At 51.7% G+C, this 25,574-nt stretch overlaps 1 protein-coding gene across 1 annotated transcript; it reads right to left on the minus strand.

Annotated features, from left to right (window-relative positions):
- Positions 1-1,003: 1,003 nt before the first annotated feature.
- On the minus strand, positions 1,004-24,508 carry MAP3K11 (mitogen-activated protein kinase kinase kinase 11). Its single transcript, XM_063146190.1, has 10 exons — positions 23,418-24,508; positions 11,881-12,061; positions 11,549-11,697; positions 10,492-10,667; positions 8,451-8,691; positions 7,250-7,363; positions 6,177-6,303; positions 4,011-4,102; positions 2,904-3,251; positions 1,004-2,627 (listed from the first exon to the last, which is right to left on the minus strand). The coding sequence occupies exons 1-10, from the start codon at positions 24,127-24,129 to the stop codon at positions 2,176-2,178; spliced, it is 2,592 nt and encodes an 863-aa protein (XP_063002260.1). The 5' UTR covers positions 24,130-24,508; the 3' UTR covers positions 1,004-2,175.
- Positions 24,509-25,574: the final 1,066 nt, after the last annotated feature.

A 25,574-nucleotide genomic window follows, 5' to 3' on the forward strand; every position in this document is an offset into this window, starting at 1 on the left:
AAAAACCCAATTCAAAGTGCTGCTTTTGACCTTTAAAGCCCTAAGCGGTTTGGGACCAAGTTACTTGAAGAACCGCCTTCACCCATATCAGCCTGCCCGCACTTTAAGATCAGAGTCCTTTCTCCTTTGCTCACCCATGAGAGAAATTAGGTGGGTGTTCACACAGGGCCTTCTCATCAGTGGCTCCGCGAATGTGGGACAAACTCCCATCGGAGGCTTTTAAAAAGGCCTTTAAAATGTTTTATTCCGCCACGGCCTTCTCAGGAGTACTGCTATTGCAGTTGTCTTAAATGATTTTGTTTGCTTTTGCTGTTTTAACTATTTCATTGTGTTACGTTTCTATTGCTTTTAATGTTTTAAAACTGTTTTTATGTATTTTATTAAAATACATAAATATTTTAATAAAATACATGCGGGCTCCTGCCCTAAACGGCGGCCAAGAAATGTTTTAAATAAACAAATCAAATAAACCCAGAGCGCACGGTGCTATTTTTACCTGCAGCTGTGTTCCAATGGGTTCCCTTTCCTTGACTTTCTCCTGATATTTTTTTAACATCTTTTCACCCCTTTTCTCCTCCTGTGCAAATAAGCGTACATCGCTACCTTTAGAGCTGCGTGAACGTCCTTCAAGGGAAACCTTCAGTACTACATTCATCTGGTCTTGCTGCTTTTGAAAGTTTTAGGCCGAGAAGCTTGAAATTGACCGTTTTGGCTTGGCCCTTATTTCTGTAGGAGGGTCCTATAAGCTCAGAGTCCCCCGGCTCAGGCTGAAGTGAAACATTAAGAGACAGTGGCAGTTCACTGGGTAATGGTTTACCCTTGCCTACACGGCAGGGACGTTTTGGGGGAGGCACCCGTCTCCCTGCAAGCGTGGAAGAAAGGCCCGTGTGCTTTTTTAAACCGCTGTGGATTCCCACCGTAAAACTCTGGTCTTCCCTGATCCACCCCTGCAACCATGGAGGTTCCGGCCTCCTTTATGGACTAAACGAGACGCAGACCCGGCGGCAGCAAGTGGAGGTTTATTTGGTCTCGTTTCACAGGCTTGGCCCGCCCCTCGCAGGGGCCGGGCTGGACACACGGGGCTCCCTTGCCCTTGCAGAGTGGCAGGGAGCCTGGCGCACATGTGGCTTTCAAGTAGGGGTGAGTGGACACAGTAGAATTGCACGTGCAAAGTGCGAGCGGATGCAGGCGGGACCCAGCCGGGAGTGGCGCGGCTTCGGCGCAAGCGGGGACCCCGTGTAGACGTTCGCTGCTTCCCTCTTCCTTGTCAAAAAGACCAGCATACAGGCGGGACGTCAAAATGCCCTCCCCCTGTTTCCAACCTCTCCCTCGTCTCACATTTCCACCCTCCGCCCCTCGTGCGACGTGACGGGCTCGTGAACAGCAGAAAGCATCGTTACCTGGTGTCTTCCAGATGGATTACATCTCCCATTAGCCCCAGCTGTCATGGCCAATGGCCAGGAGTTGGAAATCGTAATTTAAAACATCTGGAGGGCACCAGGTTGCCGATCTGCGTGGTGGTCCCAACACATCTGGCTACGGCAGTCTTTCCTCCTGGGCGAAAGGGGAGCTATGTGTTTGCTGGAGCAGTGCTTGGCCTGGCAAGGAGGAATCCCGAAAAGGACCATGTGGGGTATGGGGGGGGGGGAGTGTATTGTCCTGGTCTGTCTGGAGGTGTCTACACCCACCCTGCAATTCAGTGGGGGGGGGAGACACCAAGGCACAGTCATGGTGAATGGAGTTGGCAAAGGAGCCAGGATGCAAACGGAGCCAGGATGCAAACGGAGCCAGGATGCAAATGGGACATAAAGAAAGAATGAAAATAGCTGCCAATTTGGGAACCCTCTCCCCACAACCTGCCCCTACAAACATGGAGGAGCCAGAGAGAGAAAGGTGAATTGCCAGTGGGTCTGACCAGTTAGTGTTCACGACATGGAGGGGCACGAGAAACGCCCACACCCTGCTACCTCCTTCACCCCACCCTGCCCAATACATACAGACCCTTCATCACTTCCCCCAGGGACACTCAACGCTGTAGAGAAAAAATATGGCTTCACATCCTTGAAGAAACTGGCTGAGAGAGAACAAACCGGACTTTGCAGCCTCATGTCCAATCGCTGTTGAGCGTGAGGTTTGAGTTCGAGGCGCCCACTTCCTGCAGAAGAAAGGTCCCTTTCATTTGGGGGTCGCCCTTCCTTGAGGGGCCGCAGGGGCCGACCACCAGGGCTGGGCCGGGGGCTGTTCTTTAGCCGGGAGGGGTCCAGAGGTCCAACCAGGCGATGGAGAACGGCTGAGCCGGCCGGGAGGAGCCAGCCCGGACGCGACAGCAAACGGGCCGGAAGGCGCGGTCGTCGTCGTCGTCGGCTCCTTCAGGGCCGAGAAGTCCCCACAGGCAAAGGGGTCAGGATTGGGCGCCCCGAAAGGATTGGTGCCCTGGGGGCCCAGCGGCTTGAGCTGGCGTGGTCCCAGGCGGGGAGACTGAACGGGCGAGGCGCGGGCTCCCGACGACACGAAGCTCCAGGGGTCGATCCGGCTGCGGACCGGAGACGGCCGTGGCCGGGAGATGAGGCTGGACGGGCGAGGCGACCGGGGACTGCGAGGGGAGGAGGGAGACGGCAAAGCCCCATCTGTGTGTGTGGGGAGGAGAGGGAGAGAGAGAGAGAGAGAGAGAGAGGAAGGAAGGAAGGAAGGAAGGAAGGAAGGAAGGAAGGAAGGAAGGACAGAAGCCAACGTTAACAAAGGCAGCCCCACCTCGAGCTGAAATAATAGACCAACGAGGGCGAATCACCATCCGCTCGTCCCACCCGCACCGCCAGATTTTAAAACCGGTGGAAGGCGATGCGTCGACAGCCGTACAGACGTCTTTCGGGGCCGATCCTGCAGGCTGAGTTGACGGGACTTACCCCATTTCTGGTTCTTGTTCCCACGCCCCTCCGTCAGTCTCGGGACCTTGGGCGACATTTGGATCCACAGGGGCGGCAAGGCCCCCCGGTCGCCCCCCGAGGCCACGTCCACGAGGAGCTCGGTGGGGGGGTCTTCCTTGCACAGCTCCACCTGCAGGGCAGGGGGGGCCTCCGGCGGAGGGGAGCTGGGTGGGTGGGGCTCGTGGGAGGCGGACGGCAGCTCCCGGCCCAAGCCCAGCGAAGCCAGCAAGGCTGTGCCCCGGAGCAGGGCGCGCTGGATGAGCCGGGGGGCGCTGGGGCGTTCCGGTGCTGGGTCCTCCGTTTCGGGGGCATCGGCAGGGATGTCGCCTGTCAAGGTGAGAAAGTAGGAGGGGGGATTAATGTACATCTTTAGAGCAGGTAGGTGTGTCTGAGGGACATACAGCCCAAGAACTGGATGCGTAAGTTGGGCTAGTTTCCACAACTTGGTGCTCGCCACATTTTCTGGATTACAACTCCCATCAGGCTCTTAGAAGGAAAGGAACCTCTCGTGCAAGCACTGAGTCATTACTGACTCTTGGAGGGACGCCAGCTTTCGCTGACGTTTTCTTGGCAGGCCTTATAGCGGGGTGGTTTGCCGTTGCCTTCCCCGGCCGTGATTACCTTTCCCCCAGCTAGCTGGGTACTCATTTTACCGACCTCGGGAGGATGGAAGGCTGAGTCGACCCGAGGCGGCTGCCAGAAACCAGCTTCCGCTGGGATCGAACTCAGGCCATAGGGAGAGTTTCGGCTGCAGAAACTGCTGCTTTACCGCTCTGCGTCACACGAGGCTCATTATCAGGCTCTTAGGAACCTGGAATATAGGAAACTCCTGGAAACTTAGGAATAGCGGAACCTATTGGAAGCTGAGTTATATGGTCCTTCCCTGGGGATGCAGGAAGGTGTCTTAGACCAAGCTGGGCTGTTGGTCCATCTTCTCAGTGATGGGCAGCACCTGTGCAGGGGCTCTGAGTGCGAGAGGACTCCCCCACCCAACAGCCTTTGAATAGGAGGTACCGGCTTTGGACCGGAGGCAGCTGCTCCAAAGGTGGCAGCAGCGCCAAGCAGCTGGGGCACGGAAGAGCTCACCGTTAGGGCTGGGCTGGACCTGGGGCTGTGCAGGAACAGGCAGCACATCTGGCTCCAAGTACCACGTCGTTTCTTCCAGCCGCGACCGTCTCCTGCGGAGGGCGGAGACAGGAAATGGGTCACAGCACCCTGTCAAGAGCACACGCCTCACCCGCTGTAATCGAAGGGCCGTAAGAAATGGCTTCCTACCAATCAGGGGATCTGTCAGTCTAGCTCAGTATTGCCTGCTCTGACTGGCAGCGGTGGCTCTCCAGGGTTTCAGCAAGGAGTTTTTCCATCCTTACCTGACATCGCTGGAGATCGAAAAGCATGCAAACAATGGCTCTACGACTGAGCTACAATCCTTTCCTTTCCTGGGACTGCCTTATACGGAGTCAAGTGAGCCCATAGCTCCATCAAGCCCAGTATTATTTCCTTCATCCACCTCCTATTTCAGTGGGGACTGCACATCTGGTCCAGTTTTCATAGAATCATAGAATAGTAGAGTTGGAAGGGACCTGTAAGGCCATCAAGTCCAACCCCCTGCTCAAGGCAGGAATCCACCCTAAAGCATCCCTGAAAGATGGTTGTCCCGCTGCCTCTTGAAGGCCTCTAGTGTGGGAGAGCCCACAACCTCCTTAGGTCACTGGTTCCATTGTTGTACTGCTCTAACAGTCAGGACGTTTTTCCTGATGTCCAGCTGGAATCTGGCTTCCTTTAACTTGAGCCGATTATTCCCTGTCCTGCACTCTGGGAGGATCGAGAAGAGATCCTGGCCCTCCTCTGTGTGACAACCTTTCAAGTATTTGAAGAGTGCTCTCAGGTCTCCCCTCCATCTCCTCTTCTCCAGGCTCAACATGCCCAGTTCTTTCCGTCTCTCTTCATAGGGCTTTGTTTCCAGACCCCTGATCATTCTGGTTGCCCTCCTCTGAACCCGCTCCAGCTTGTCTGCGTCCTTCTTGAATTGTGGAGCCCAGAACTGGACGCAATACTCTAGATAAGGCCTAGTGAAGACTGTAAAGGAGCTATCCAAGGTGCTGAACCCTATCCAGAGAACTGGTTGCTTTGACCCACAAGAAAGCAATCTCTGCTATATCCTAATCTTTTGCAGAGGAAACTACTAGCTTCCTATTCGCTACCAGGCCAGGTTTAAGTTTTTGTTACTAGTGTACAAAGCCCTAAACAATTTGGGACCAGGATATCTGAGAGAGCGGCTTCTCCCTCCCCTACCAACCTGCCCAGTCATTGAGGTCATCTGAGGGCATGCTCCTGTCGGTTCCACGTGGATCTATGGTCCGACTGGAGCCCACCAGGAGAAGAGCCTTCACTGTGGTGCCCCCCTTCCTACGGGATTCCCTGCCTGCCTTTGGAGGTCAGGCAGGCACCAACACTGTGCTGCTTCTGCCGCCTCCTGGAAACCTTGTTCCAGGAAGCCTTCCCTTAGTGACCCACCACGGTTTTATTGTGCACTTTGTTTCATTTAAAAATGTGTTTTGAATGTGTGTTTTTTAATTCTGTTTTTATTCTATTGCTTCATCGCTTTGAAATTCTTGAATGGGGAGCAGTAAGATATTTTAAGGAGGGCAACCAGGATGATCAGGGGCCTGGAAACAAAGCCCTATGAAGAGAGACTGAAAGAACTGGGCATGTTTAGCTTGGAGAAGAGAAGATGGAGGAGAGACAGGATAGCACTCTTCAAATACTTGAAAGGTTGTCACACAGAGGAGGGCCAGGATCTCTTCTTGATCCTCCCAGAGTGCGGGACACGGAATAATGGGCTCAAGTTAAAGGAAGCCAGATTCCATCTGGACATCAGGAAAAACTTCCTGACTGTTAGAGCAGTACGACAATGGAACCAGTTACCTAGGGAGGTTGTGGGCTCTCCCACACTAAAGGCCTTCAAGAGGCAGCTGGACAACTATCTGTCAGGGATGCTTTAGGGTGGATTCCTGGGTTGGACTCGATGGCCTTGTAGGTCCCTTCCAACTCTGCTATTCTATGATTCTATGAGGTAAATAAAATAAACTGATGGGAGAAAGAAGTCAAGTAGTAAGGAGGAGGGGGTATCTCTCCCTTTGCACCAGAATTCGAACCCGAACCCGTCCTCACCACAGGGATCAAGGCCTGCTAACCGCAGAGGTGCCCTTCTGCTACATTACCAGCAGGGAAGGAAAGGGTGCCCCCTACCTGCCGTTCTGCGTACTGCTCTCCCACGGTTTGGGGGAACCGGGGCTCTTGGTCCGCCCATTCCAGGTCTCGTCCCCTCGCCGTGGCAACGGGCAGCCCCAATTCTGGTCATTCTCACTCGGTTCCACTGTGGTGGAGAGAAAAAAGAAGAAGCACGTGATTCAGATAGCGCATCTGCACGCACACACAAAAAAGGGGGTCCGTGTTTCAAATGGCTCATTTGCACACACATTTTTCAACTCGGCTAAAACCATCACTGCCCCTGCTGTCCACAAAACCGTAAGCCGTAATAAATTTCTAAGGCTTTAAGGATCCCCCACTAATATTGATTTATTATTGCATTTATATCCCGCCTTTTTTCCTTTAAGGAACCCAAGGTGCCGTATACAACCGTTTTCCTCCGATCCATTTTATCCTCGCAACAACAACCCTGTGAGGTAGGTTGGGCTGAGAGTTTGTGACTGGCCCAAAGTCACCCAGTGGGTTTCCGTGGCCGAGTGGGGACTAGAACCCAGATCTCCCAACTCCCAGTCCAACACTTTAGCCACTACGCCACACTGGCTCTGTATTCAACCAGTTCGGGGCACGTACGACTTCAGGTTACTTTTATATCCCGCCTTTCCTTCCCAGAACCTCTGAAGCGACGTATGTGATCCTCTTGCTCTCCTCTATTCATCTTCACAACAACCCTCTGAGGTAGGCAAGGCTAAGAAATAGCGACAATCCTCTGGGGGACTTTAGGCTGGGCGTCAGTGACTGACCCAAAGTCCCCTGCCGAGCTTCATGGCCGTGTGGGGATTAGAACCTACGTCTCCTGAATCCTGGTCCAATGCTCTAACCGCTACACCACACTGTCTCTCGATTGATTGGATGCCGTTGCATTCAACTAGGGTGGATTCCTGCATTGAGCAGGGGGTTGGACTCAATGGCCTTGCTAGGCCCCTTCCAACTCTACTATTCTATGATTCTAGGGAACTATCTACCCACAGCACCTCCTTGGTTGGGCTTGCCTGAAATCTGAGGGCGCCAAAGTCCAGCGTTTCCAACTCTCTCCTCTACATGACATTACTCACATTGGATGGCTCTCAGCCGGGTGAAGGTAGGGGAGCCTCCTCCGCCCACTTCAAAGAAGTCCTTTCTCTTGTCCAAGCTGGGTGAAGCCTGCACTGTGATGCGGTGCTTGAAATCTGAAAGAGCGACGGAGAAAGAGAGAGAATATGCATTTGCCGGTGACACCGTGTGTCAGGGAACAGGATTGCAAAACCTTGTCCTCAGTAGAAGAGCCTCCTGAGTTCAGGGAGACGACTTGGCCATGGAAGTGTGTCAGGAGGCTTCTGCCTCCCCAGGGCCGACGACTTCAGGAAAAAAAAAACCAAGTGTCAGGTCCCATGCATCCAGAGAAGGTTGCATTATTGTCCTCAGACTCGGATTCGAGCCTTGAGGACAGTAGCCCGCCCCAGCCGCTCCCACGTCTTCACAACCTGGGACTGCTTAAAAACAGGTCAGGCCCCTTTAAGAGATGAAGCCTCAGATGCCAAGGAGTGACGATGCCAAGTTGCAGCTGAGGTCTACTCAGGAGGAAAGTGGCTCCTTTTGAGTAGGGCTCTGACCAGAGCGCTCTAATGTGCTGCAGCTGAGCCATGGGTGGGGCAGCAGGCTCTCCTGTGTCTGGCTGGTTAGTTCTAGCAGCCCCAGTACCCAGCCATGTGGTTGATACTCCGTGATACTGACTCTGCTTCTGGACTGTGTAATGCACAACCATCTGTCAGGTATGCTTTGAGGTGGATTCCTGCATTGAGCAGGGGTTGAATTCGATGGCCTTATAGACCCCTTCCAACTCTACTCTTCTATGATTCTACAATCATATTGTGTTTTGACCTCTATCTAGTCTTCGAACCGCTCGTACGTTTATTTATTTATTACATTTATGTCATGCCTTTTTTCCTCCAAGGAACCCACATAATCCTCCTCCTCTTTAGTTTCTCCTCACAACAACAACAACCCTGTGAGGTAGGCTGGGCTGAGAGTCTGCAGCTGGCCCAAAGTCGCCCAGTGAGATTCCGTGGCCGAGCGGGGGACTCAAACCCGGATCTTCCCGACTCCCAGCCTAGTCCGATACTCTAACCGCTACACCACACCGGCTCATTAGCCTGACCCCGTGCATCATGGCTGTTTGCTTAATTGAACTCTCCCTTGTTGATGTCCCCGCTTTGACTAGCAAAGAGCCCAGACTCCGGTTTGAAGCGGGACGACTCCCCGCCCCGCAGTCTGTACCAAGAGGCATGCTGATACGTTCGCTGTCCCGGCCTTTCAGCTTGTTCCTCTTGAAGGTCCCCTTGCGCTTCTTCACGTGGGGCCGCTCCCGGTTCATCTGCTGGATCAGGAGGCTCAGCTCACGCTCAAATACCTCCAGTTCCCACTGAGCCAACTCGTGTTCACGTTGACGCAAGAACTCTTCCTGGGATTTCTGCTTCAGGGCCGCCTGCTTCAACTCTTCCTCGCGGCTCAGCAGTTCCTGAGGGGGCAGACACAGCGAGGGACAGGATGAAGACAAGGGGACTTGAGAGAGAGAAAGCCCTCAGAACCCGGGGCTGATAGTGACTGGGTTTACACAACACGCTAGCCCACGCTCAATCCCCTCCTTCTCCTCCTCTCCCTTCTTACTCTCACAACAACCCTACGAGGGAGGCCAGACTGAGAATCAAAGTGAGCCCAAATGGGGACTAGAATTCGGATCTCCCAAGTCCCAGTCCAATGCTCTAACCACTATGCCACACTGCCTCTGCTAGGCCTTGTGTAGGTCCGCACAAGTAAGGAAATGGACAAAAAAAGTGTGTGTGTGTGTGTGTGTGTGTGAATCTACTCCTGCCTCTGACCAGTTGAAAAAGGTGTTGTGGGCTCATACAATGCCTACACAAAACCTGAGGGAACGCCGTTCCTGACATGAACCTACCCCTACACTGCGCTCAACATCTAAGGTATTCCTCCGAGTGCCTACTCCGAGGGAAGCTCGGAGGATGGAAACAAGGGAGAGGGCCTTTTCAGTGGTGGCCCCTCAATTATGGAACGATCTCCCAGACGAGGCCCGCCTGGTGCCAACATTGCTAACTTTTCAGCACCAGGTTGAAACTTTTCTCTTTTCCCAGGCATTTCACAATATGTGATGAGCTTCATCGATCCTGGATCTGCATTTAAAGTTGTTTCTAGTTGTTTTTAGATTTATGTTTTGTGGTTTTATTCTTTGTATATTGATTTTAATTGTTTTAATCTTACGTAAACTGCCCAGAGAGCTTCAGCTATGGGGCGGTATAGAAATGTCAATAATAATAAATAGTAATAAGAATTCCACTACTATTTCTCCCTTCTCCTTTGAGATGTTTTCCATTTTTCTCTCCCTCTTAGGTCTCGCCTAGAGTCTACTGGGACCTTTGCCTTATTGCAACGACCTGCTCCGATGGAGGCAGAAGGCTCTGTCAGCCGCTTCACTGGAAGGGTAGAGACAAACTACCCTTCCAGTCTCCCTATGAAGAGAGACTGAAAGAGCTGGGCATGTTTAGCCTGGAGAAGAGAAGATTGAGGGGAGACATGAGAGCACTCTTCAAAGACTTAAAAGGTTGTCACACAGAGGAGGGCCAGGATCTCTTCTCGATCCTCCCAGAGTGCAGGACACGGAATAAGGGGCTCAAGTTAAAGGAAGCCAGATTCCAGCTGGACATCAGGAAAAACTTCTTGACTGTTAGAGCAGTGCGACAATGGAATCAGTTACCTAGGGAGGTTGTGGGCTCTCCCACACTAGAGGCCTTCAAGAGGCAGCTGGACAACCATCTGTTAGGGATGCTTTAGGGTGGATTCCTGCATTGAGCAGGGGGTTGGACTCGATGGCCTTGTAGGCCCCTTCCAACTCTGCTATTCTATGATTCTATGAAACTTTTGCCTATCATAACGAATAGTCTAATGATTAATCAACATGGGTTGTAGGAAGATACAGGCTAGGTTTGACCTGTTTTATATACCCCAAACATCCCCCGTGGGTCTTGGTTATGAACCCTAGGGAAGAGTTGCTCTATCTTTCACCAGCCTTCCACAACTTGGCGCCCATCAGCTGTTGTGGACTACAACGCCCAGAATCCCTGACCATTAGCATTTCTAAGGGGTTGATGTAGTTGAAGCCCACCGAGTCTGGAGGACGTCCGGTCGAGGAAAGCGGCTTTAGCCAAAGGCAAACCTCCTCCGATGAAAGTCCCACGTTCTGCAAAGATGTCGGAGGCTGAGTTCTGCCCGGAAATTCCACCCACCCACCCTCCTCCTCTCCTACCTTCTCCTTGGCGCGAAGCTCATCAAACATGTCCTGGATCTCGACCTTCCAGTCGTCCTGCATGGAGTGGAAAGACTCCTGTGGCATGTCGTGGAGAACCTGGGTCTCCAGCACCATCAGCTGGGACAGAATGGATGCAAAACTGGGACGCCGGTGAGGGTCCTGCTCCCAGCACTCTGGTGGGGTCAATGGGAGAACAGGAGCAGGGGGAGAGACAGAACGAACAGTGGTCTCAATAGAAGCAATGACCGAGGGAGGTGGTGGTCTCTCCCACCCTAGAGGCATTCAGACAGCCATCTGTCATGGCTAACCCTACTGCCCCTGTCTTGGGAGAAGATGTTTCAGGTAATCAATCAGAATCAGATTCGGAACTAGAAGACGCAGCGCCAGACCCCAGCCAGCCTGGACCAGTGGGATGGAAGCTCTCACGGGCGATTCCCCAGCTGGGCGTCAGCCCCCTCCAGAGCTTATCTCCTCAAGGCCAAATCCTACACACTCAGTGGGAAGTGAGCCTTCTTCCGGAAGTGAGTGTCCCGACAAACTAGCTGATGCTAGGATCCTCCGGAAGCTCAAATGCACCGGGCGGAAGGAAGGTGTGAGAAAGTCAGTTCGATTACGCCAGAACCTGCCTCCGCACCAGGCGCTCTGAAGTTACGGGCGTTTGGGAAGTGGTTTCCTATTCTTCTTGAGCGGACAATTGTCTCGCTTAGTTTGCATAGTTTTGCCTAGGGGGATGTTTCCAAGAAGTTAGACTCCCTTCAGGTAGAAGAGACGTTTGTTGCTTAATAAAAGCTTTGTGGATTACTTAGCAAGCTGCGTCATTTGCGTCCCATCGAAAGCAGGAGTGTTCTGAGAAACACAACATCGTCTGTCAGGGATGCTTTTAGGGGGATTCCTGCATTGAGCAAGGGGTTGGACTCGATGGCCTTAAGGGACCCTTCCAACTCTAGTATTCTATGAGCCTACAAATGGCCACCAGGGGGAGAAAGGATACCAAGGCCATTTTTGCTCTCTGGCAGGGTTTTGGAGAGAATCCCCAAATCTTGCTTTTGCTTACCTGCCATGAGGCGTGCGAAGGGTTCTGGACAGGTAGACGGGATTGGGAGGGTCAGCTTGTTCACGGCGACGCCGTAGGCAACGGCAAGTCCATCAATGCCCCGGTACGGAACTTCGCCGGTAAGGAGTTCCCAAAGTAGTACCCCGTAGCTGGAGGGAAAATGGACCCTGGTGAGAATCCCAGGAAGCATTTGGGTACCCCATCGCCTTGTGGAATGCCATGCCTTCGTGCCCCAACTTTTCTCCTTCTCCCCACCCTGGGAGAGAAGTGCTACGACCCCAAACCCAGAACCTCCATCGGGGCAGGACCTTCTCTCTCTCTCTCTTGCTCACCTCCAGACATCGCTGCCCCGGGAGAAGGTGGAGCTTTTGATGACCTCGGGCGCCATCCAAGCGTAAGTGCCAGCCGCACTCATCTTCGTCGTCTTGTGCCACTCGCGTGCCAGCCCAAAATCCGTGATCTTCAGGGTCTTCCCGCTCACGTCCCCGTCGTCCACATATTCAGCCAGCAGGACTGCGGAGAGAACAGGACCAAATGTGGGATTTGAGCAGAGCCAGAAATGGAGGCCTCCATCCGGGGGGGAAAAAGCCAATCCCCAAATCAGCACTTCATCAAAATCCCAAATATGAGTATGAGTCTGCAAAAGTTACCTGCCGCTGTATTAAAACACAGAATCTGTTAAGGTCAGGGCAGTCAACAGCTGTAATTTAGAATCATAGAATAGTAGAGTTGGAAAGGGGCCTACAAGGCCATCAAGTCCAACCCCCTGCTAAGTGCAGGCTAGACATCAGGAAAAACTTCCTGACAGTTAGAGCAGTACGACAATGGAACCTAGGGAGGTCGTGGGCTCTCCCACACTAGAGGCCTTCAAGAGGCAGCTGGACAACCCTCTGTCAGGGATGCTGTAGGGTGGATTCCTGCATTGAGCAGTGGGTTGGACTCAATGGCCTTGTAGGCCCCTTCCAACTCTGCTATTCTATGATTCTATGAAATGCTGCCAGTCCATGTCGACAATACTGAGCCAGATAGACACATGCTCTGACTCGGTATAAGACAGCATCCCACGTTCCTATTCAAGTCTTGCCTGGCTCCTACCCAGATTCAGCCCTTTCCTGGTACCAGCGGGCTCCACTATGCTGCAATAAATTCCCTGGCACGTCACCCTCATCTCCATGGCACAAGGAGTGTTTCCTCTGCTGGCGGTTCTGGCCCACGCTGCTGTGCTTCCTCTGCTCTCTTGGCACACAGGGTCCTGGAAATCTGTGCCAAGCCGAGACAGAAGTAGAGATGTGTGCGTCCGTGCTCTAACCTACTTAAGCCCATTTGTAATTTCACTGGTGAAAGAACCCAGGAGTCCCGTCTCCAGGCCCTAGAAAACTCGGCCTCATCCCCTCCTCTCCAAAGTGTGGAGATGGACGGACCTTGCTTGAATTGCTGAATGCCAGACTCTAAACCTGAAATTGTCTCCTGCTGCAATAGCTGTGACTCCTCGCCTTTCCGCTCATCTACAATCATAGAATAGCAGAGTTGGAAGGGGCCTCTAAGGCCATCGAGTCCAACCCCCTGCTCAATGCAGGAATTCACCCTAAAGCATCCCTGACAGATGCTTGTCCAGCTGCCTCTTGAAGGCCTCTAGTGTGGGAGAAGAGCCCACAACCTCCCTTGGTAACTGATTCCACTGTCGTACTGCTCTAACAGTCAGGATGTTTTTCCTGATGTCCAGTCGGAATCTGGCTTCCTTTAACTTGAGCCCGTTATTCCGTGTCCTGCACTCTGGGAGGATCGAGAAGAGATCCTGGCCCTCCTCTGTGTGACAACCTTTTAAGTATTTGAAGAGTGTTATCATGTCTCCTCTCCATCTTCTCTTCTCCAGGCTAAACATGCCCAGTTCTTTCAGTCTCTCCTCATAGGGCTTTGTTTCTAGACCCCTGTTCATCCTGGTTGCCCTCCTCTGAACACGCTCCAGCTTCCCTGTGTCCTTCTTGAATTGTGGAGCCCAGAACTGGATGCAATACTCTAGATGAGGCCTAACCAGGGCTGAAGAGAGAGGAACCAGTACCTCTCTGCACTAGATTCCTCTTGCCTTGTGCGTTTAATGCCAAGTTGCTAGTCCTCACATTTAGGGCTCCCTGCCCATGCCTTAACTTAAGCACATGGCTCCCGCTTGTTTGACAGGCGGAGAACCCAGGAGCAAGGAGGCGGTGTAGCCTCCACCGTTTTCTTTGCCGGAGCGAGAAGCTGGCGAACAAGCAGGTTGCAACAGTGAAAAGGAGGCGCGGTTCTGGTCAGTGGTTGCAGGCATCCAACCATGCCTAACTTTCATGCTGCCCCTTCTCCCCAAAGGCCCCTTGAAAATTGCTGGGGGTCTCAGCAGACCACTTAGTGCACTATTTTCTTTCCTTGCAGTCAAAGCACCTGGATAACCCACATTTAGGTAACTGCCGTCTTGCCTTTCCAACGGAGATGTGCCTGTTTTGTGAGCAGTGTTTATATACAATAATATGTCATTAAAACAGGCTATTTAAAGAGGTGGCAACGGTGACAATTTGCTTCTCCCCCCCCTCTTCCTCGCAGGGTGGCTGGTTCTAATGGCCTCTGTTTCAGGCGAGGCGGGTCCCGGTCCCAGATTGGTGAAGCGGCAGCAGGTAGGCAGAAGAGCCTCTGGCTCCATTATCGGGGGGCCGGGGGGGGGGATAGACGAAGTGGCAAGCACAGGTGTTCTTGGCTGTTCTACAACCTTTCCATGGACCTCTGAAGAGAACTTGAGAACATTATTTCAGACCCAGGAAACAGAGAGAGAGAGAAGGAGAGAGAGAGAGAGAGAGAGAGAGAGAGAGAGAGAGAGAGAGAGAGAATATATACTAAAAGCTCTACACAGAGTGGATCACAAATGGACCTTGACTCGATGTGGAAAAACCAGGAAAACCTCATTTAATGATCTCAGGGAGATCTCATTTAATGATCTCAGGGAGCTGGTAAGGGAGAAGGCGCTCGCTCAAAAATCATGGCCCCAAGTTGTTTAGGGCTTCATGCGCCAATGTAAAAAAAAAAACCCTCCTTAAATCTGGCCCAGTCGCAAATAAACAGCCAGTGCAGTTTCTGCAGTAAAGGAGTTACAGGCTGAAAAACGCCAGCTGTTCGGACAACAGCTGTATTCTATGATTCTATGATTCTAAGACAATGCTAGATTGGGAGGCGTGCATGGATGGGAATATACCTATTCATACGTGTGTTAAATGTGTATCGGTGCACCGGTGTGGAACGAAATTCTCGTACATTCCTAAAAAAATAATAATCCGGTTTCATCAATGAGCAGCCGACGCCACAAAAAATCCCAGACAATCCACGAACCACAGAAGGAAGGGATTTAATAAAATCCGTAAGGCGTTGATCAGTTTCATGCCCGACTGTTATTTTTTATGCTGTTTGGTTTGTATTATCACTGTCCAAACCCCAATACAGTCTTGTAAAACGAAAACCACGAGAAACATAAACAGGGGGAAACAAACCCTGGCCTCTAATCGCAAATGTATGCAGGATGTGGTGATTCAGGGCTGAAATGGAAGGCCCTCTGCACGTAGCCAGGGGCACTGCTGTTATTATTTTTGCCTGGGCTCTGATATTGCGGATGGGTCCTAGGGGAAGTTATTCCTCTCCGTTCAGGCCTATGCTTGATGTCTTGGCATCTCTAAGGCCCGGCATCACAGCCGAAAGTCCTTCGGAGTCCTCGCCAAGGCGCAATTCCCACCCGCCACTGTGGCTGCGTCTGGGCCCCGTGACCCGTAGGCGACTCAAACATTTCCCTGGGACGCTGCGTCACTGAGCGTCCCATTGTGTACGGGGCTGGCAGGAGAATTGGGCCATTGTTTCACCAGGCGGTGGGGACGGTGGCCCACGCGGGAAACGGGATCCCCTTGCAGAAGAACCCCATGGAGGCACCCCGCCTGCCTCCCCTCACCAACTGCTGCTCCAGGCCCTGGACTTTTTTCCCTTCCCCCTCTGGCCTAGGCAAGGCGGACGCCTGAGCGACATGGGGCAGGAAGCAAGTTAGAGGAAGCAAAACCGGGGCCCCGCCGCCATTGGGTCATTGTTTCGGAAAGTCTGGCGAACGGCTTCTTCTCCCCTGCCCCCGCGCAGTGCAAAAAACCACTCTACCCAAGGGAAGCCTCTTCGGAATAACACCGCGCCCTCAATCCAAAATCCAAAGCTGTTGCAGACCTTAAAGAGAAGGGCTGTCTACTGGTTCCCCTACACAACATGGTAACTTCCTTCCCAGAGCTGGTGCATGAAGTGAGGCAGGGAGCTGTAGCATCCTCAGACCCAGTTGCAATGCCAGGTTCGATGCCCGGCCTCTCCAAGTAGGGCTGGGAAAACCCCTGGCTGAAGCCCTGGGGAGCCGCTGCTGCCGTTCCGTGCGGACAATATTGGGTTAGATGGCCCCAGGCACTGATAGAGTATAAAGCAGCTTTTTGTCACATCCGCACAAGGCATCCCGTTCCCAAGAAGGAGCTATCCAGGGTCTCCAAGGGAGAGCCTTTGCCAGGGGCCTTAAATCAAGACGGGGCATCTCCCAGAAACAATTTTGCAACACCAGGGGCCTAGGATGACACAAAGCCATGCATGGGGGGATATTTGAAATGCACCCCCTTTGAGAAGTATGATTGACCCCCCTGGCTTTTGTGTGGGGGGGATGATCAAGGGGCTGGAGCAACTTTCCTATGACGGAAAGTTAATTCAGCTGAGATTGTTTAGCCTGGAAAAAAGGAGGCTGGGAGGAGACCTGATAGAGGTGTACAAAGTTATGCCTGGCGTGGAGAAAGGGACATTTTTCTCCCTCTCTCAAAATACCAGAACATAATGGGGTCATCCCATGAAGCTGATGGGTGGGAGATTCAGGACACATCAAAGGAAGGTCTTCTTCACACAACACATGGAAGTCACTACCACAAGATGTAACGATGGACACCAGTTGCTGGGGAACATGGGCGGGATTGTGCTGTTGCATTCATGTCCCGCTTGTGGGTTCCTAGTCAACAGCTGCTTGGCCACTGTGTGAACCGAATGCTGGACCAAATGGACCCTCGGTCTGATCCAGTTCTTACGTTTATTTATTTATTTATTTATTACATTTCTATACCGCCCAATAGCCGAAGCTCTCTGGGCGGTTCGCAAAAATTAAAACCCTAATAAAACAACCCGCAGGTTAAAAGCACAAATACAAAATACAGTAGAAAAAGCACCACCAGGATAAAAACCATGCAGCAAAATGGATATAAAATTAAAATACAGAGTTAAAACGTTCTCTTAGAAAGGGTGTGAAGAGGCACCTTTTCAATTTTACTGGGTTTTATGACGCTTTTTTTCTTTTTTAATGGAGCAAAGCTTTTATCGCTTTAATTTGTTGTACGCGGACTTTGTGGTGGACTTGACGGCTTTTTAGCACAGGAGGCGGCACCTAAATGCAAATAATCTTTGCCCACCGAGCGGGGAGGGCCGTGTTCCTGCTCTGGCATCTGCTGAGGCTGGTTCAAGCCCCCCCCCCCCGCCCAGCTTTTTTCTAAAATGAGAACAACACGGCGTAAACCGCCGTTTCCGGTAACCTTAGGTCACACATCCCTGTCTGTGACTGACAAGAGGCAAAGATGTTTGCTGAAGGGCGGGGGAGTGAGGCCGATGCCGGAACCACGGCCAAAGGCCGCCCGTGATAAGGAAATAACTGGTAGAACTGGAACCCCAGCTTCATGGCAGGGGGTAGGCGGGATGAGAAAGCAGAAAGACACGAGGGGGGGGGAAGGAAGGGAGGGCCCCCAGCTATGGTTGGGCTTCTTCCCTCTCCCCCAAATCCTAGCTTCCTTGATAACCAACCACTTCCTGTGCTCACCGGACCGAGCAGAAAACAGAAGGGCGAAGCGTTATCGCTTCGCGTGGCGTTAAATCCACCTTCCTCAACTTGGTGTCCGTCAGACGTATCAGGCTACAATGCCCATGTTCCCCCACCAGCACAGCGGTCCCTTTCCCCAAAGGCAGTACGGGGAACATAACCATTGCTGCCGTCATAATAAATAACGCCAGCCCACCTTCCGCTTTGTAAAGCTTCAACTGAAGCGCGAGGAGGTATTATTCCGCGTGGTTAAACCAGCATGGTGAGCGACCATACTCTTGGTGGACTTGTAATTATTATTTTTCGCAGGCTGTTATGGGGGCTTCGTGACAGTGCCGAGAAGAGACATGGCCAAGGAAAATCCAAAAAACTCAGGCTGATGTGCTGATCCAGATGAACAAATCCTTCAAACGGCTTTCATCCCCACCAGGTCTTTGATAAAGTTCATGGATCTTTATTGCCCATTCAAGATCAAATACTTTGCATGGCAACAGGGAACAATGTCTTGTTGAGGGGAGAATTCATTTCCTTCTAGCTAGGGTGAGGACTGCAGCGAAGCTAAGTCCGAGGGGGGTGGCTGATGATGTCAGAGACCCCGCTGATAAAAAAGTGTCGGGGAGCCCTGGCTACACTACACCTCTGCAAACGCTGGGGAAGAAAGGCAGGCTCTGAAACACAGAGAATCCTGCTGAACTTTTAAAACATGGGTGGGCAGTTTTTTTGGGGGGGGGGGGATCTGAGGGCCACAGCAGCAAATGTTGGTGGCACGCCGGCAGTTGGGGCCCCTGCAAGCCACATGTAGCCTGCCTCTTTTAAAAGCGTCCTTTAGCAACTGCGGTAGCTAGGAATGTGCCTCTTCTCCTCTCGAAAAGCCAAGTTTCCCCTGAAAGACACGGTGTGGATATGGCAAGAATGGGCAGACTTCAGACGTGTGGGATTCTTTTCTTTCTCTTACTAGAATCCTGAGATTCTGAGCTCAGGAAATTGTTTTGTGTATCCGGACTGCGAGTTCCTAGTCCTACCATACGAAAATATACTCCTCATTACCCCTCAAACTTCCTTCATTTCAGCAGTATAATTTAGGATGTGCACCGAAGGGGACATTTTATCGCTGCCACAGTTAAAGTATTTGGAGTCTGGAATCCTTGCTGATCTACTGAAAAGTCACCCAGAGATCTGCCAGTAGGTCCCTACGTATCTCCTGCCCTTCCTTGGAATACAGCACCAGGGATCGAATTCCTAGGACAGTTAGAAAGGAAATTACTCACCCCATTTCCCTCTGGCTCACACATGCCTTAGTTGTGTGGTGTGTCCTCATCCCCATAGGCTGTTTTTAGCATGGAATATGAGAGGATAAATACAAAGAAACACACACACACCCCTCTCTCTCTCTCACACACACACACACGTGTGAGCACACACAAACACACACACGTACACACCATCCCAGAGCCCCTATTTACAATTTTACTGTCCAGGCCTGCCGCCTGTAAGCATCACAGGGTTCCCATGGCGACAATTGCACAACAGATACGGCGAGTCTTTCCGCTTGTGATTTCACAATTTTTGGGCCTCCCAGAAATGTCCCGGAGTTCCGGCAGCTGATTCCAAGTAAAGGCGAGGCAGAAGACGTAACTGAGGTCCTCAACCCGTTCACCTGGTTGCAATTTTTTGAAGTTCATTCATGAAAGAAGCAGCCACGTCCAATCTGAGAGGTGACACCCTGGCCCTGGGGTCCCTACCAACTCCACGGATGGTTATGGGAGTAGACTAAAGACACGTCTCCCCCCCACAATTAAAAACATCTACAAGAGACAGGGCCTTTTCCGTGATGGAACCTTTTTTGTTGTTAAATGTTCTTCCTAGAAAGGCTCACCTGGCGGTCTTTTTGGTGCCATTTCTTGTATTCCCCCGGGCATTTTGAGAACTGTGTTTTTAAAAGGGCTTTTTAGTACTTTATTCCGTTGCTGGTTTTAATTTGGTTTTACGCGCTGGAACGGTTTTATTCTTTGCCGCTGGTTTTAATTTTGCTTTTGTACTGCAGTATGTAAGGTTATAACAGCTGGCGATTGTTTGGCTTTGAGGAAAGATGATTAAGGGGAGACTTGATAGAGATGCCCAAAATTATGCACGGTGTGGAGACTGTGGATAGGGAGATATTCGTAGGGCTTGAAAAGGAGGTTAGAAAAATTCCCGGAGGAGAACGCTATCACTGGTTACCAGTCCCGATGGCTCTGTGCTACCTCCAATATCAGAGGCAGCCTGTCTATGGACACCAATTGCTGGGGAACATGGGAGAGGTGGTTCTGTTGCATTCCTGTCCTGCTTGTGGGCGTCCCGTGGGCAGCTGGTTGGCCACCGTGAGAACAGAATGGTGGACTAACAGGGCTGATCAAGCAGGGCTCTTCATAGAATCATAGAATAGCAGAGTTGGAAGGGGCCTACAAGGCCATCAAGTCCAACCCCCTGCTCAATGCAGGAATCCATCCTAAAGCATCCCCGACAGATGATTGTCCAGCTGCCTCTTGAAGGTCTCTAGTGTGGGAGAGACCACCACCTCCCTAGGAAACTGATTCCATTGTCGTACTGCTCTAACAGTCAGGAAGTTTTTCCTGATGTCCAGTTGGAATCTGGCTTCCTTTAACTTGAGCCCGTTATTCCGTGTCCTGCACTCTGAGAGGATCGAGAAGAGATCCTGGCCCTCCTCTGTGTGACAACCTTTTAAGTATTTGAAGAGTGCTATCATGTCTCCCCTCAATCTCCTCTTCTCCAGGCTAAACATGCCCAGTTCTTTCATTTTCTTCTCAGGTTCTGAATTCCCTCTGAAAGCCATCCTAACGAGCGGCCATCACTACATCTTGTGGAAGCGAATTCCTTAGTTTAGCTCTGCCCCACGTGAAGAAGTCCTTCATTTTATCTCTCCCAAATCTCACACCAACCAGTTTCAGGGGATGCTCGGGGTTCTAGTATTTTGAGAAAGGGAGAGGCAGGGCAAAGGGGAAAACGCATCTCTGAACATGTGCAGAACACCTTTCTGTTCCCACACAAGCCACTGTGGCCGTCTACTTCTCTGGGGTGGGGAAGTTCCTGGAGTTTCTGCGGCAAAGGGTTTGTTTTCCAAGGCATTGGGGGCCATCATGGGTTGGTACAAAATGCCCCCTTGCGATCAACTTCCTTCCTGAATCGAGAGCCGGAGAGAGGAAGGGCTACAAATCCCCAAAGCTCTTGTTTGCATGGAAAGAAAAACAGTTATCTCGCCCTCGCAAGAGGAAATGGCACACAGAGCCAGTTTCAGAGAGAGAGAGAGAGAGAGAGAGAGAGCGTCACTTCCTCCTAGCCTCAGGTCACCGAGGTCACGCCAGCTCAAAACTCCTACAGCTGAACAGTGAGAGGGTGCCAGGTAGAGCCGCCCTCCCCAATTAATTGCAGATAAACTGTGTTTACTGGGTGGGGATGGGGCAGCGCTCTGGACATGCTCAGAAGCACATTCTCTTCGTAGATCCAAGTGCTAAGGAACACCTTCAGGGTTTCTCCAGACTTGAAAAGTAAGGTTTCGTTCCAAATCCTTAGAATCCCTTCTGGACCCCTGGACACCCAATCCGTCAATGAGACTCCTCAGTGTGTTTGACCGAACTGCTTTAAACACGTGCGCCCCTGCTAGAACGCATTGATGTATTCATTTACTGATGTATTCATTTATGTATGTCTGTATTCGTCAACCGCTCGGAGCAGTTTACAATATTTAAAAACAAAACACCAACCCAAAAAAAGAAAGAGAAAACAATAACAACACTCTTCCAGAACATTTGAGAACTACAAGTTCAACCACAGCTTTTAAAGCTCAGCTAAAAACTTTTCTTTTTCCTAAAGCTTTTAAAACTTGATTTTGTTCTGACTTTATACTGTTCGTTTTACCCTACCCAGTGCCTGTTTACCCTACCCTGTGCCTGTTTGCATTCTCTTCCCCTCCTTATTGTTTTATTATGATTTTATTAGAATGTAAGCCTATGCGGCAGGGTCTTGCTATTTACTGTTTTACTCTGTACAGCACCATGTACATTGATGGTGCTATATAAATAAATAATAATAATAATAATAATAATAATAACAACCCAACCCAACCAGAAGAACACATAATGACAAAAGAATATATCAAAAGATTAAACATATTTACGAGCCAGCGGTAAAGTTAATAATCAGAGCCACTGATTAAAAATAAAATGTGTGTTGGACTTAACCTGGCATCTAAACATATACAGTGAAGGCACTCGGAAGATCTCCAGGGGAAAGGCATTCTATGGACGGGGCCACCACGGAGAAGGTTTTTTCTTAGGTAGCCACCCATCGCACCACTGTGGGCAGTAGCATCCAGTGAAGAGCCCCCAAAGATGGTTTGAGGATACTTTCTGGGGATCCATCACTTGAATCCCAGGCAGGTGAAGAGAAGCCACCATGCCCTAAGGATCGGATCCAGTGGGACAGTCTACCTCCTACGTAAACCCCACCGAAACAAGCAAGGGCTGCACGGGGACACATTTCTTGTGCACCTCTAGTTCATTTCAGTGTTGCGTACACAGGAGCGTCCTGCTGGTTTCCGTATCCCAACGCAGAAACAAAATTAGAAGGAAATGTATAAAGGTTTGGATTTTGTAAAGGAATCTCAACATTGGTTCCACCTGGCAAACGAATCCTTGACACGGCCGCTTTAGAAATTGATTAGCAAGGTGGAACGATACCTTTCCCCAACCTAGCTTCCTCCCTCCAATGTGTTAGACTGCACCTCCCATAATCCCCGGTCAGCAGAGATGGATTTTGTACCCAGGGAGGTTTACCCAGGCCCCTCATTGCCCAGTATTAAGTGGGATTTGAAAACTGTATTATTTTGGCAGGCATTTTTTAACTAATATTTCTCTGGGTTTTCTTGGGTTGCTGTTTTGTGCCTGCTGTTTCCACGATTGCCAGTTTATAGTCTGCTTATATTTCATCTTGCTTTGTTGCATTCTGTTATCTTAAAGCAGTGGGGGGGAAGCTCTTGGGGGCTGCATTCCGGTGGTAGGCGGGGCCTGTAGCCAAAGTGGGTGGAGCCAATGGCCAAAGTGGGTGAAGCCAGAATACCAAAAACATTAGCCTATTTTAGCTTATGGCTATTACCACCAGTAACTAAGGCTTAGGAGAAACATTTCAACTTTTTAGATTTAAGGAATCACACAAAACCCCAGAAATCGCCAGACGATAGGCGGTGATACCATTTGACAGCAAATTAAAGGTTTTTAATGGGTCGTGGGATTTACTGAACCACCCAGAGAGCTTTGGCTGTTGGGCGGTATAAAAATGCAATAAATAAATACTGTTGACAGTTTTCAAATTCTTACATTTTTTGAATGTTAGTTTTATCGTAGGTGTTCTTGGAGTTTTTAAAGAACTTTGGCTCTTGGAGGGTATAGAAATGTAACACATGGAATGAAAAGGGAAGGGGGCGTGGCCATCGGGGGAAATCTGCCAAGCCAGATTTCCACCACAGGTGGGCCGAATTTTGCTCCCGGTTTCTCCACCCCTGTGTGAAGGCATCGCAAGCCGGCTCGAGTGGGAATCTGGCCCAGAAACTTGGGACGTAAACTTTTAATATGAATGAAGAGCTAGTCTCTAAAATGTCATAGAATCATAGAATAGCAGAGTCGGAAGGGGCCATAAGGCCATCGAGTCCAACCCCCTGCTCAATGCAGGAATCCACCCTAAAGCATCCCTGACAGATGGTTGTCCAGCTGCCTCTTGAAGGCCTCCAGTGTGGGAGAGCCCACAACCTCCCTAGGTCACTGGTTCCATTGTCGTACTGCTCTAACGGTCAGGAAGTTTTTCCTGATGTCCAGCTGGAATCTGGCTTCCTTTAACTTGAGCCCGTTATTCCGTGTCCTGCACTCCAATTTATAAATTTCTTAGTCTATCTACCTATCTCTCTTGCAAATATTTTAATTCACCAACGCTACTCACTGTTGTTGGATTTCAGGTCGCGATGGATGACGGGCACGATCGCGCCGCAGTGCAGGTACTGCATCCCGTGCGCTATTTGGACGGCCCAGTTGATGAGGATGTGCGGAGGAATCCTGCGGCCGGCCAGCATCCGGCTCAGGGGACCTCCGGCGGCGAACTCCATCACCAAGCACAGGTTGGGCTCCTGGAGACAGACCGCCTTGAGGGCAATGATGTTGGGGTGCCGTAGCATGGCAAAGAGCCGGGCCTCCTGCCGCACCCGCTCGGCCGTGGTGCTGATGTCCTCGTCGGGGTCCTGCCGGGCAGCCTTGACCGCCACCAACTGCCCCCGCCAGCTGCCGCGGTACACCTTGCCGAAGCCGCCCACCCCGATCACTTCCTCCAGCCGCAGGTCGCGGAAGTGGGCCACGGGCGGGTCCTCGGGCCCCGCGTAGCCCCCCGTCTTGGGCGAGACATAATTGGACGGGAAGATGCCCACCTGGTCATGGACCTTGCCGGCCCACCAGCCTTCGTCCCCGGAGATGGCCGCGTCCCACGACAGCACCTCCACCAAGTCACCTTTGCGCAGGGTCAGCTCATCGCTGCTGGCGGCCTCGTAGTCGAAGAGGGCCGTCCAGACGGGGTTGGCGAAGGCCGGGGTGCCCCCTCCCCGCGAGCCTGCCCCCCAGGCCGCCAGCGGGGCCTTCCGGAACATACTTTTCAGCGGCTCCATGGCATCCTCTGGACCTCATGGGTCCAGGGGTCGCCGACCTGGGCTTCCTCCAGACGGCACCGGGACCACCCAGGGGCCTTCTATCTGCCCAAGCCCCTTCCCATGGGGGTGGCAGCAGGACCCTCCCCTCCGAGGTTAGCCTCCCCTCCACCGGACCAAAGCCTCCATCGTCCTCCAGGAGCGGCTGGCCGGCGACCTCCCCGTCTGGTCTCTCGCAATGGCGCGCCTTGGTCTGTTTCCTCCTCGCTGGGAAGGCAGCTGGCTCGACTCCGCCAACGGCGGCGCAGGCAGTCCGGGATCGCGCCCTCCGGGCCCGCCCGATCTTCTCCCGAAGCCCCCGAGGGCGCGCCCCGCGCCCCTCGCCCCGCGCCTCCGCTTTACGCGCGGCTCCCTCGCCCGGGCGCGTCCCTGCCCTCGACGTTTCCCGGCTGGGGAAGGGCGCCCCGGAGTGCCGAGCCCGGATCGCGGGCGGGATCGCGCGCAGGGGCCGCCGGAGACCCCCGGGCCGTCGAGGAGGGCGCGTCGTCGGCGGCTCCGTCTCCGTCTCCCCGGGCTTGGGAGCTTCGCTGAAGCGCCAGGCAGCAGCCGTGCCGGACGGAGCGAGGCGGGGAAGGCAGGGCGCCAGCGGAGGGCAGGGCGCCGGGGCTCGGCCTGCCCCGCTGGAGGCGGGTCTCCCTCGGCCCCCGCCTGGCTGGAACAAAAGGGAAGGCGAGGCTTCCTTCGCCGGGCAGCCGGCCATTTAGATGCCGCTTTCGCAGCCCGCCTGCCCGCCCGCTCCGCGCTGCCTGTCGTCCGCGGCACATTCACGCACGCTCGCTCGCGTGGAGCTCTCGCCTTGCCAGCCCCTTGTCTGAACGCATGAAACAGTCAGTTAGCATTAAACGGGTCGTGACATTTATACCTCGCCTTTCCACCTTCCCCTCTTCAGCGCAGTACTTACGAAATGTATCTAATGCTACATTTATTATTGCATTTATTATATCTTGCCTTTCCAACCGGCTCTCTTTTGATTCGTATTTAATTAAACGCGCTGCATTTACTTAGTATTGCATTCGTGATTACATTTCTGTCTCACCTTTCCAGCCGCTTTTATGAATGAATTAAATGCATTCAATGTATTTGGTATTAAATTTATTATTGCGTTTATAACCCACCTTTCCAGCCCACTTTTTAAATTTATTAATTTAAATACTTAATATTATATTTATTGTTGCATTTATGTCTTGCCTTTCCACCCACTCTCTTTTATTTATTAGTCAATTAAACACATTTATTTAGCGTTACGTTCATTATTACATTTATAGCTCACTTTTCCAGGCCCTTTGACGAATGAATTAAATCTGTTAAAATGATTTAGTATTAAATTTATTATTACATTTATATCCTGCCTTTCCACTTCCCTTCTTCAATATATTAATTATTAAATATATTTTATATTACATTTA

The sequence above is a fragment of the Elgaria multicarinata genome, chromosome 21 (genome assembly GCF_023053635.1).
Source record: "Elgaria multicarinata webbii isolate HBS135686 ecotype San Diego chromosome 21, rElgMul1.1.pri, whole genome shotgun sequence".
NCBI classification, from domain to species: Eukaryota; Metazoa; Chordata; class Lepidosauria; order Squamata; family Anguidae; genus Elgaria; species Elgaria multicarinata.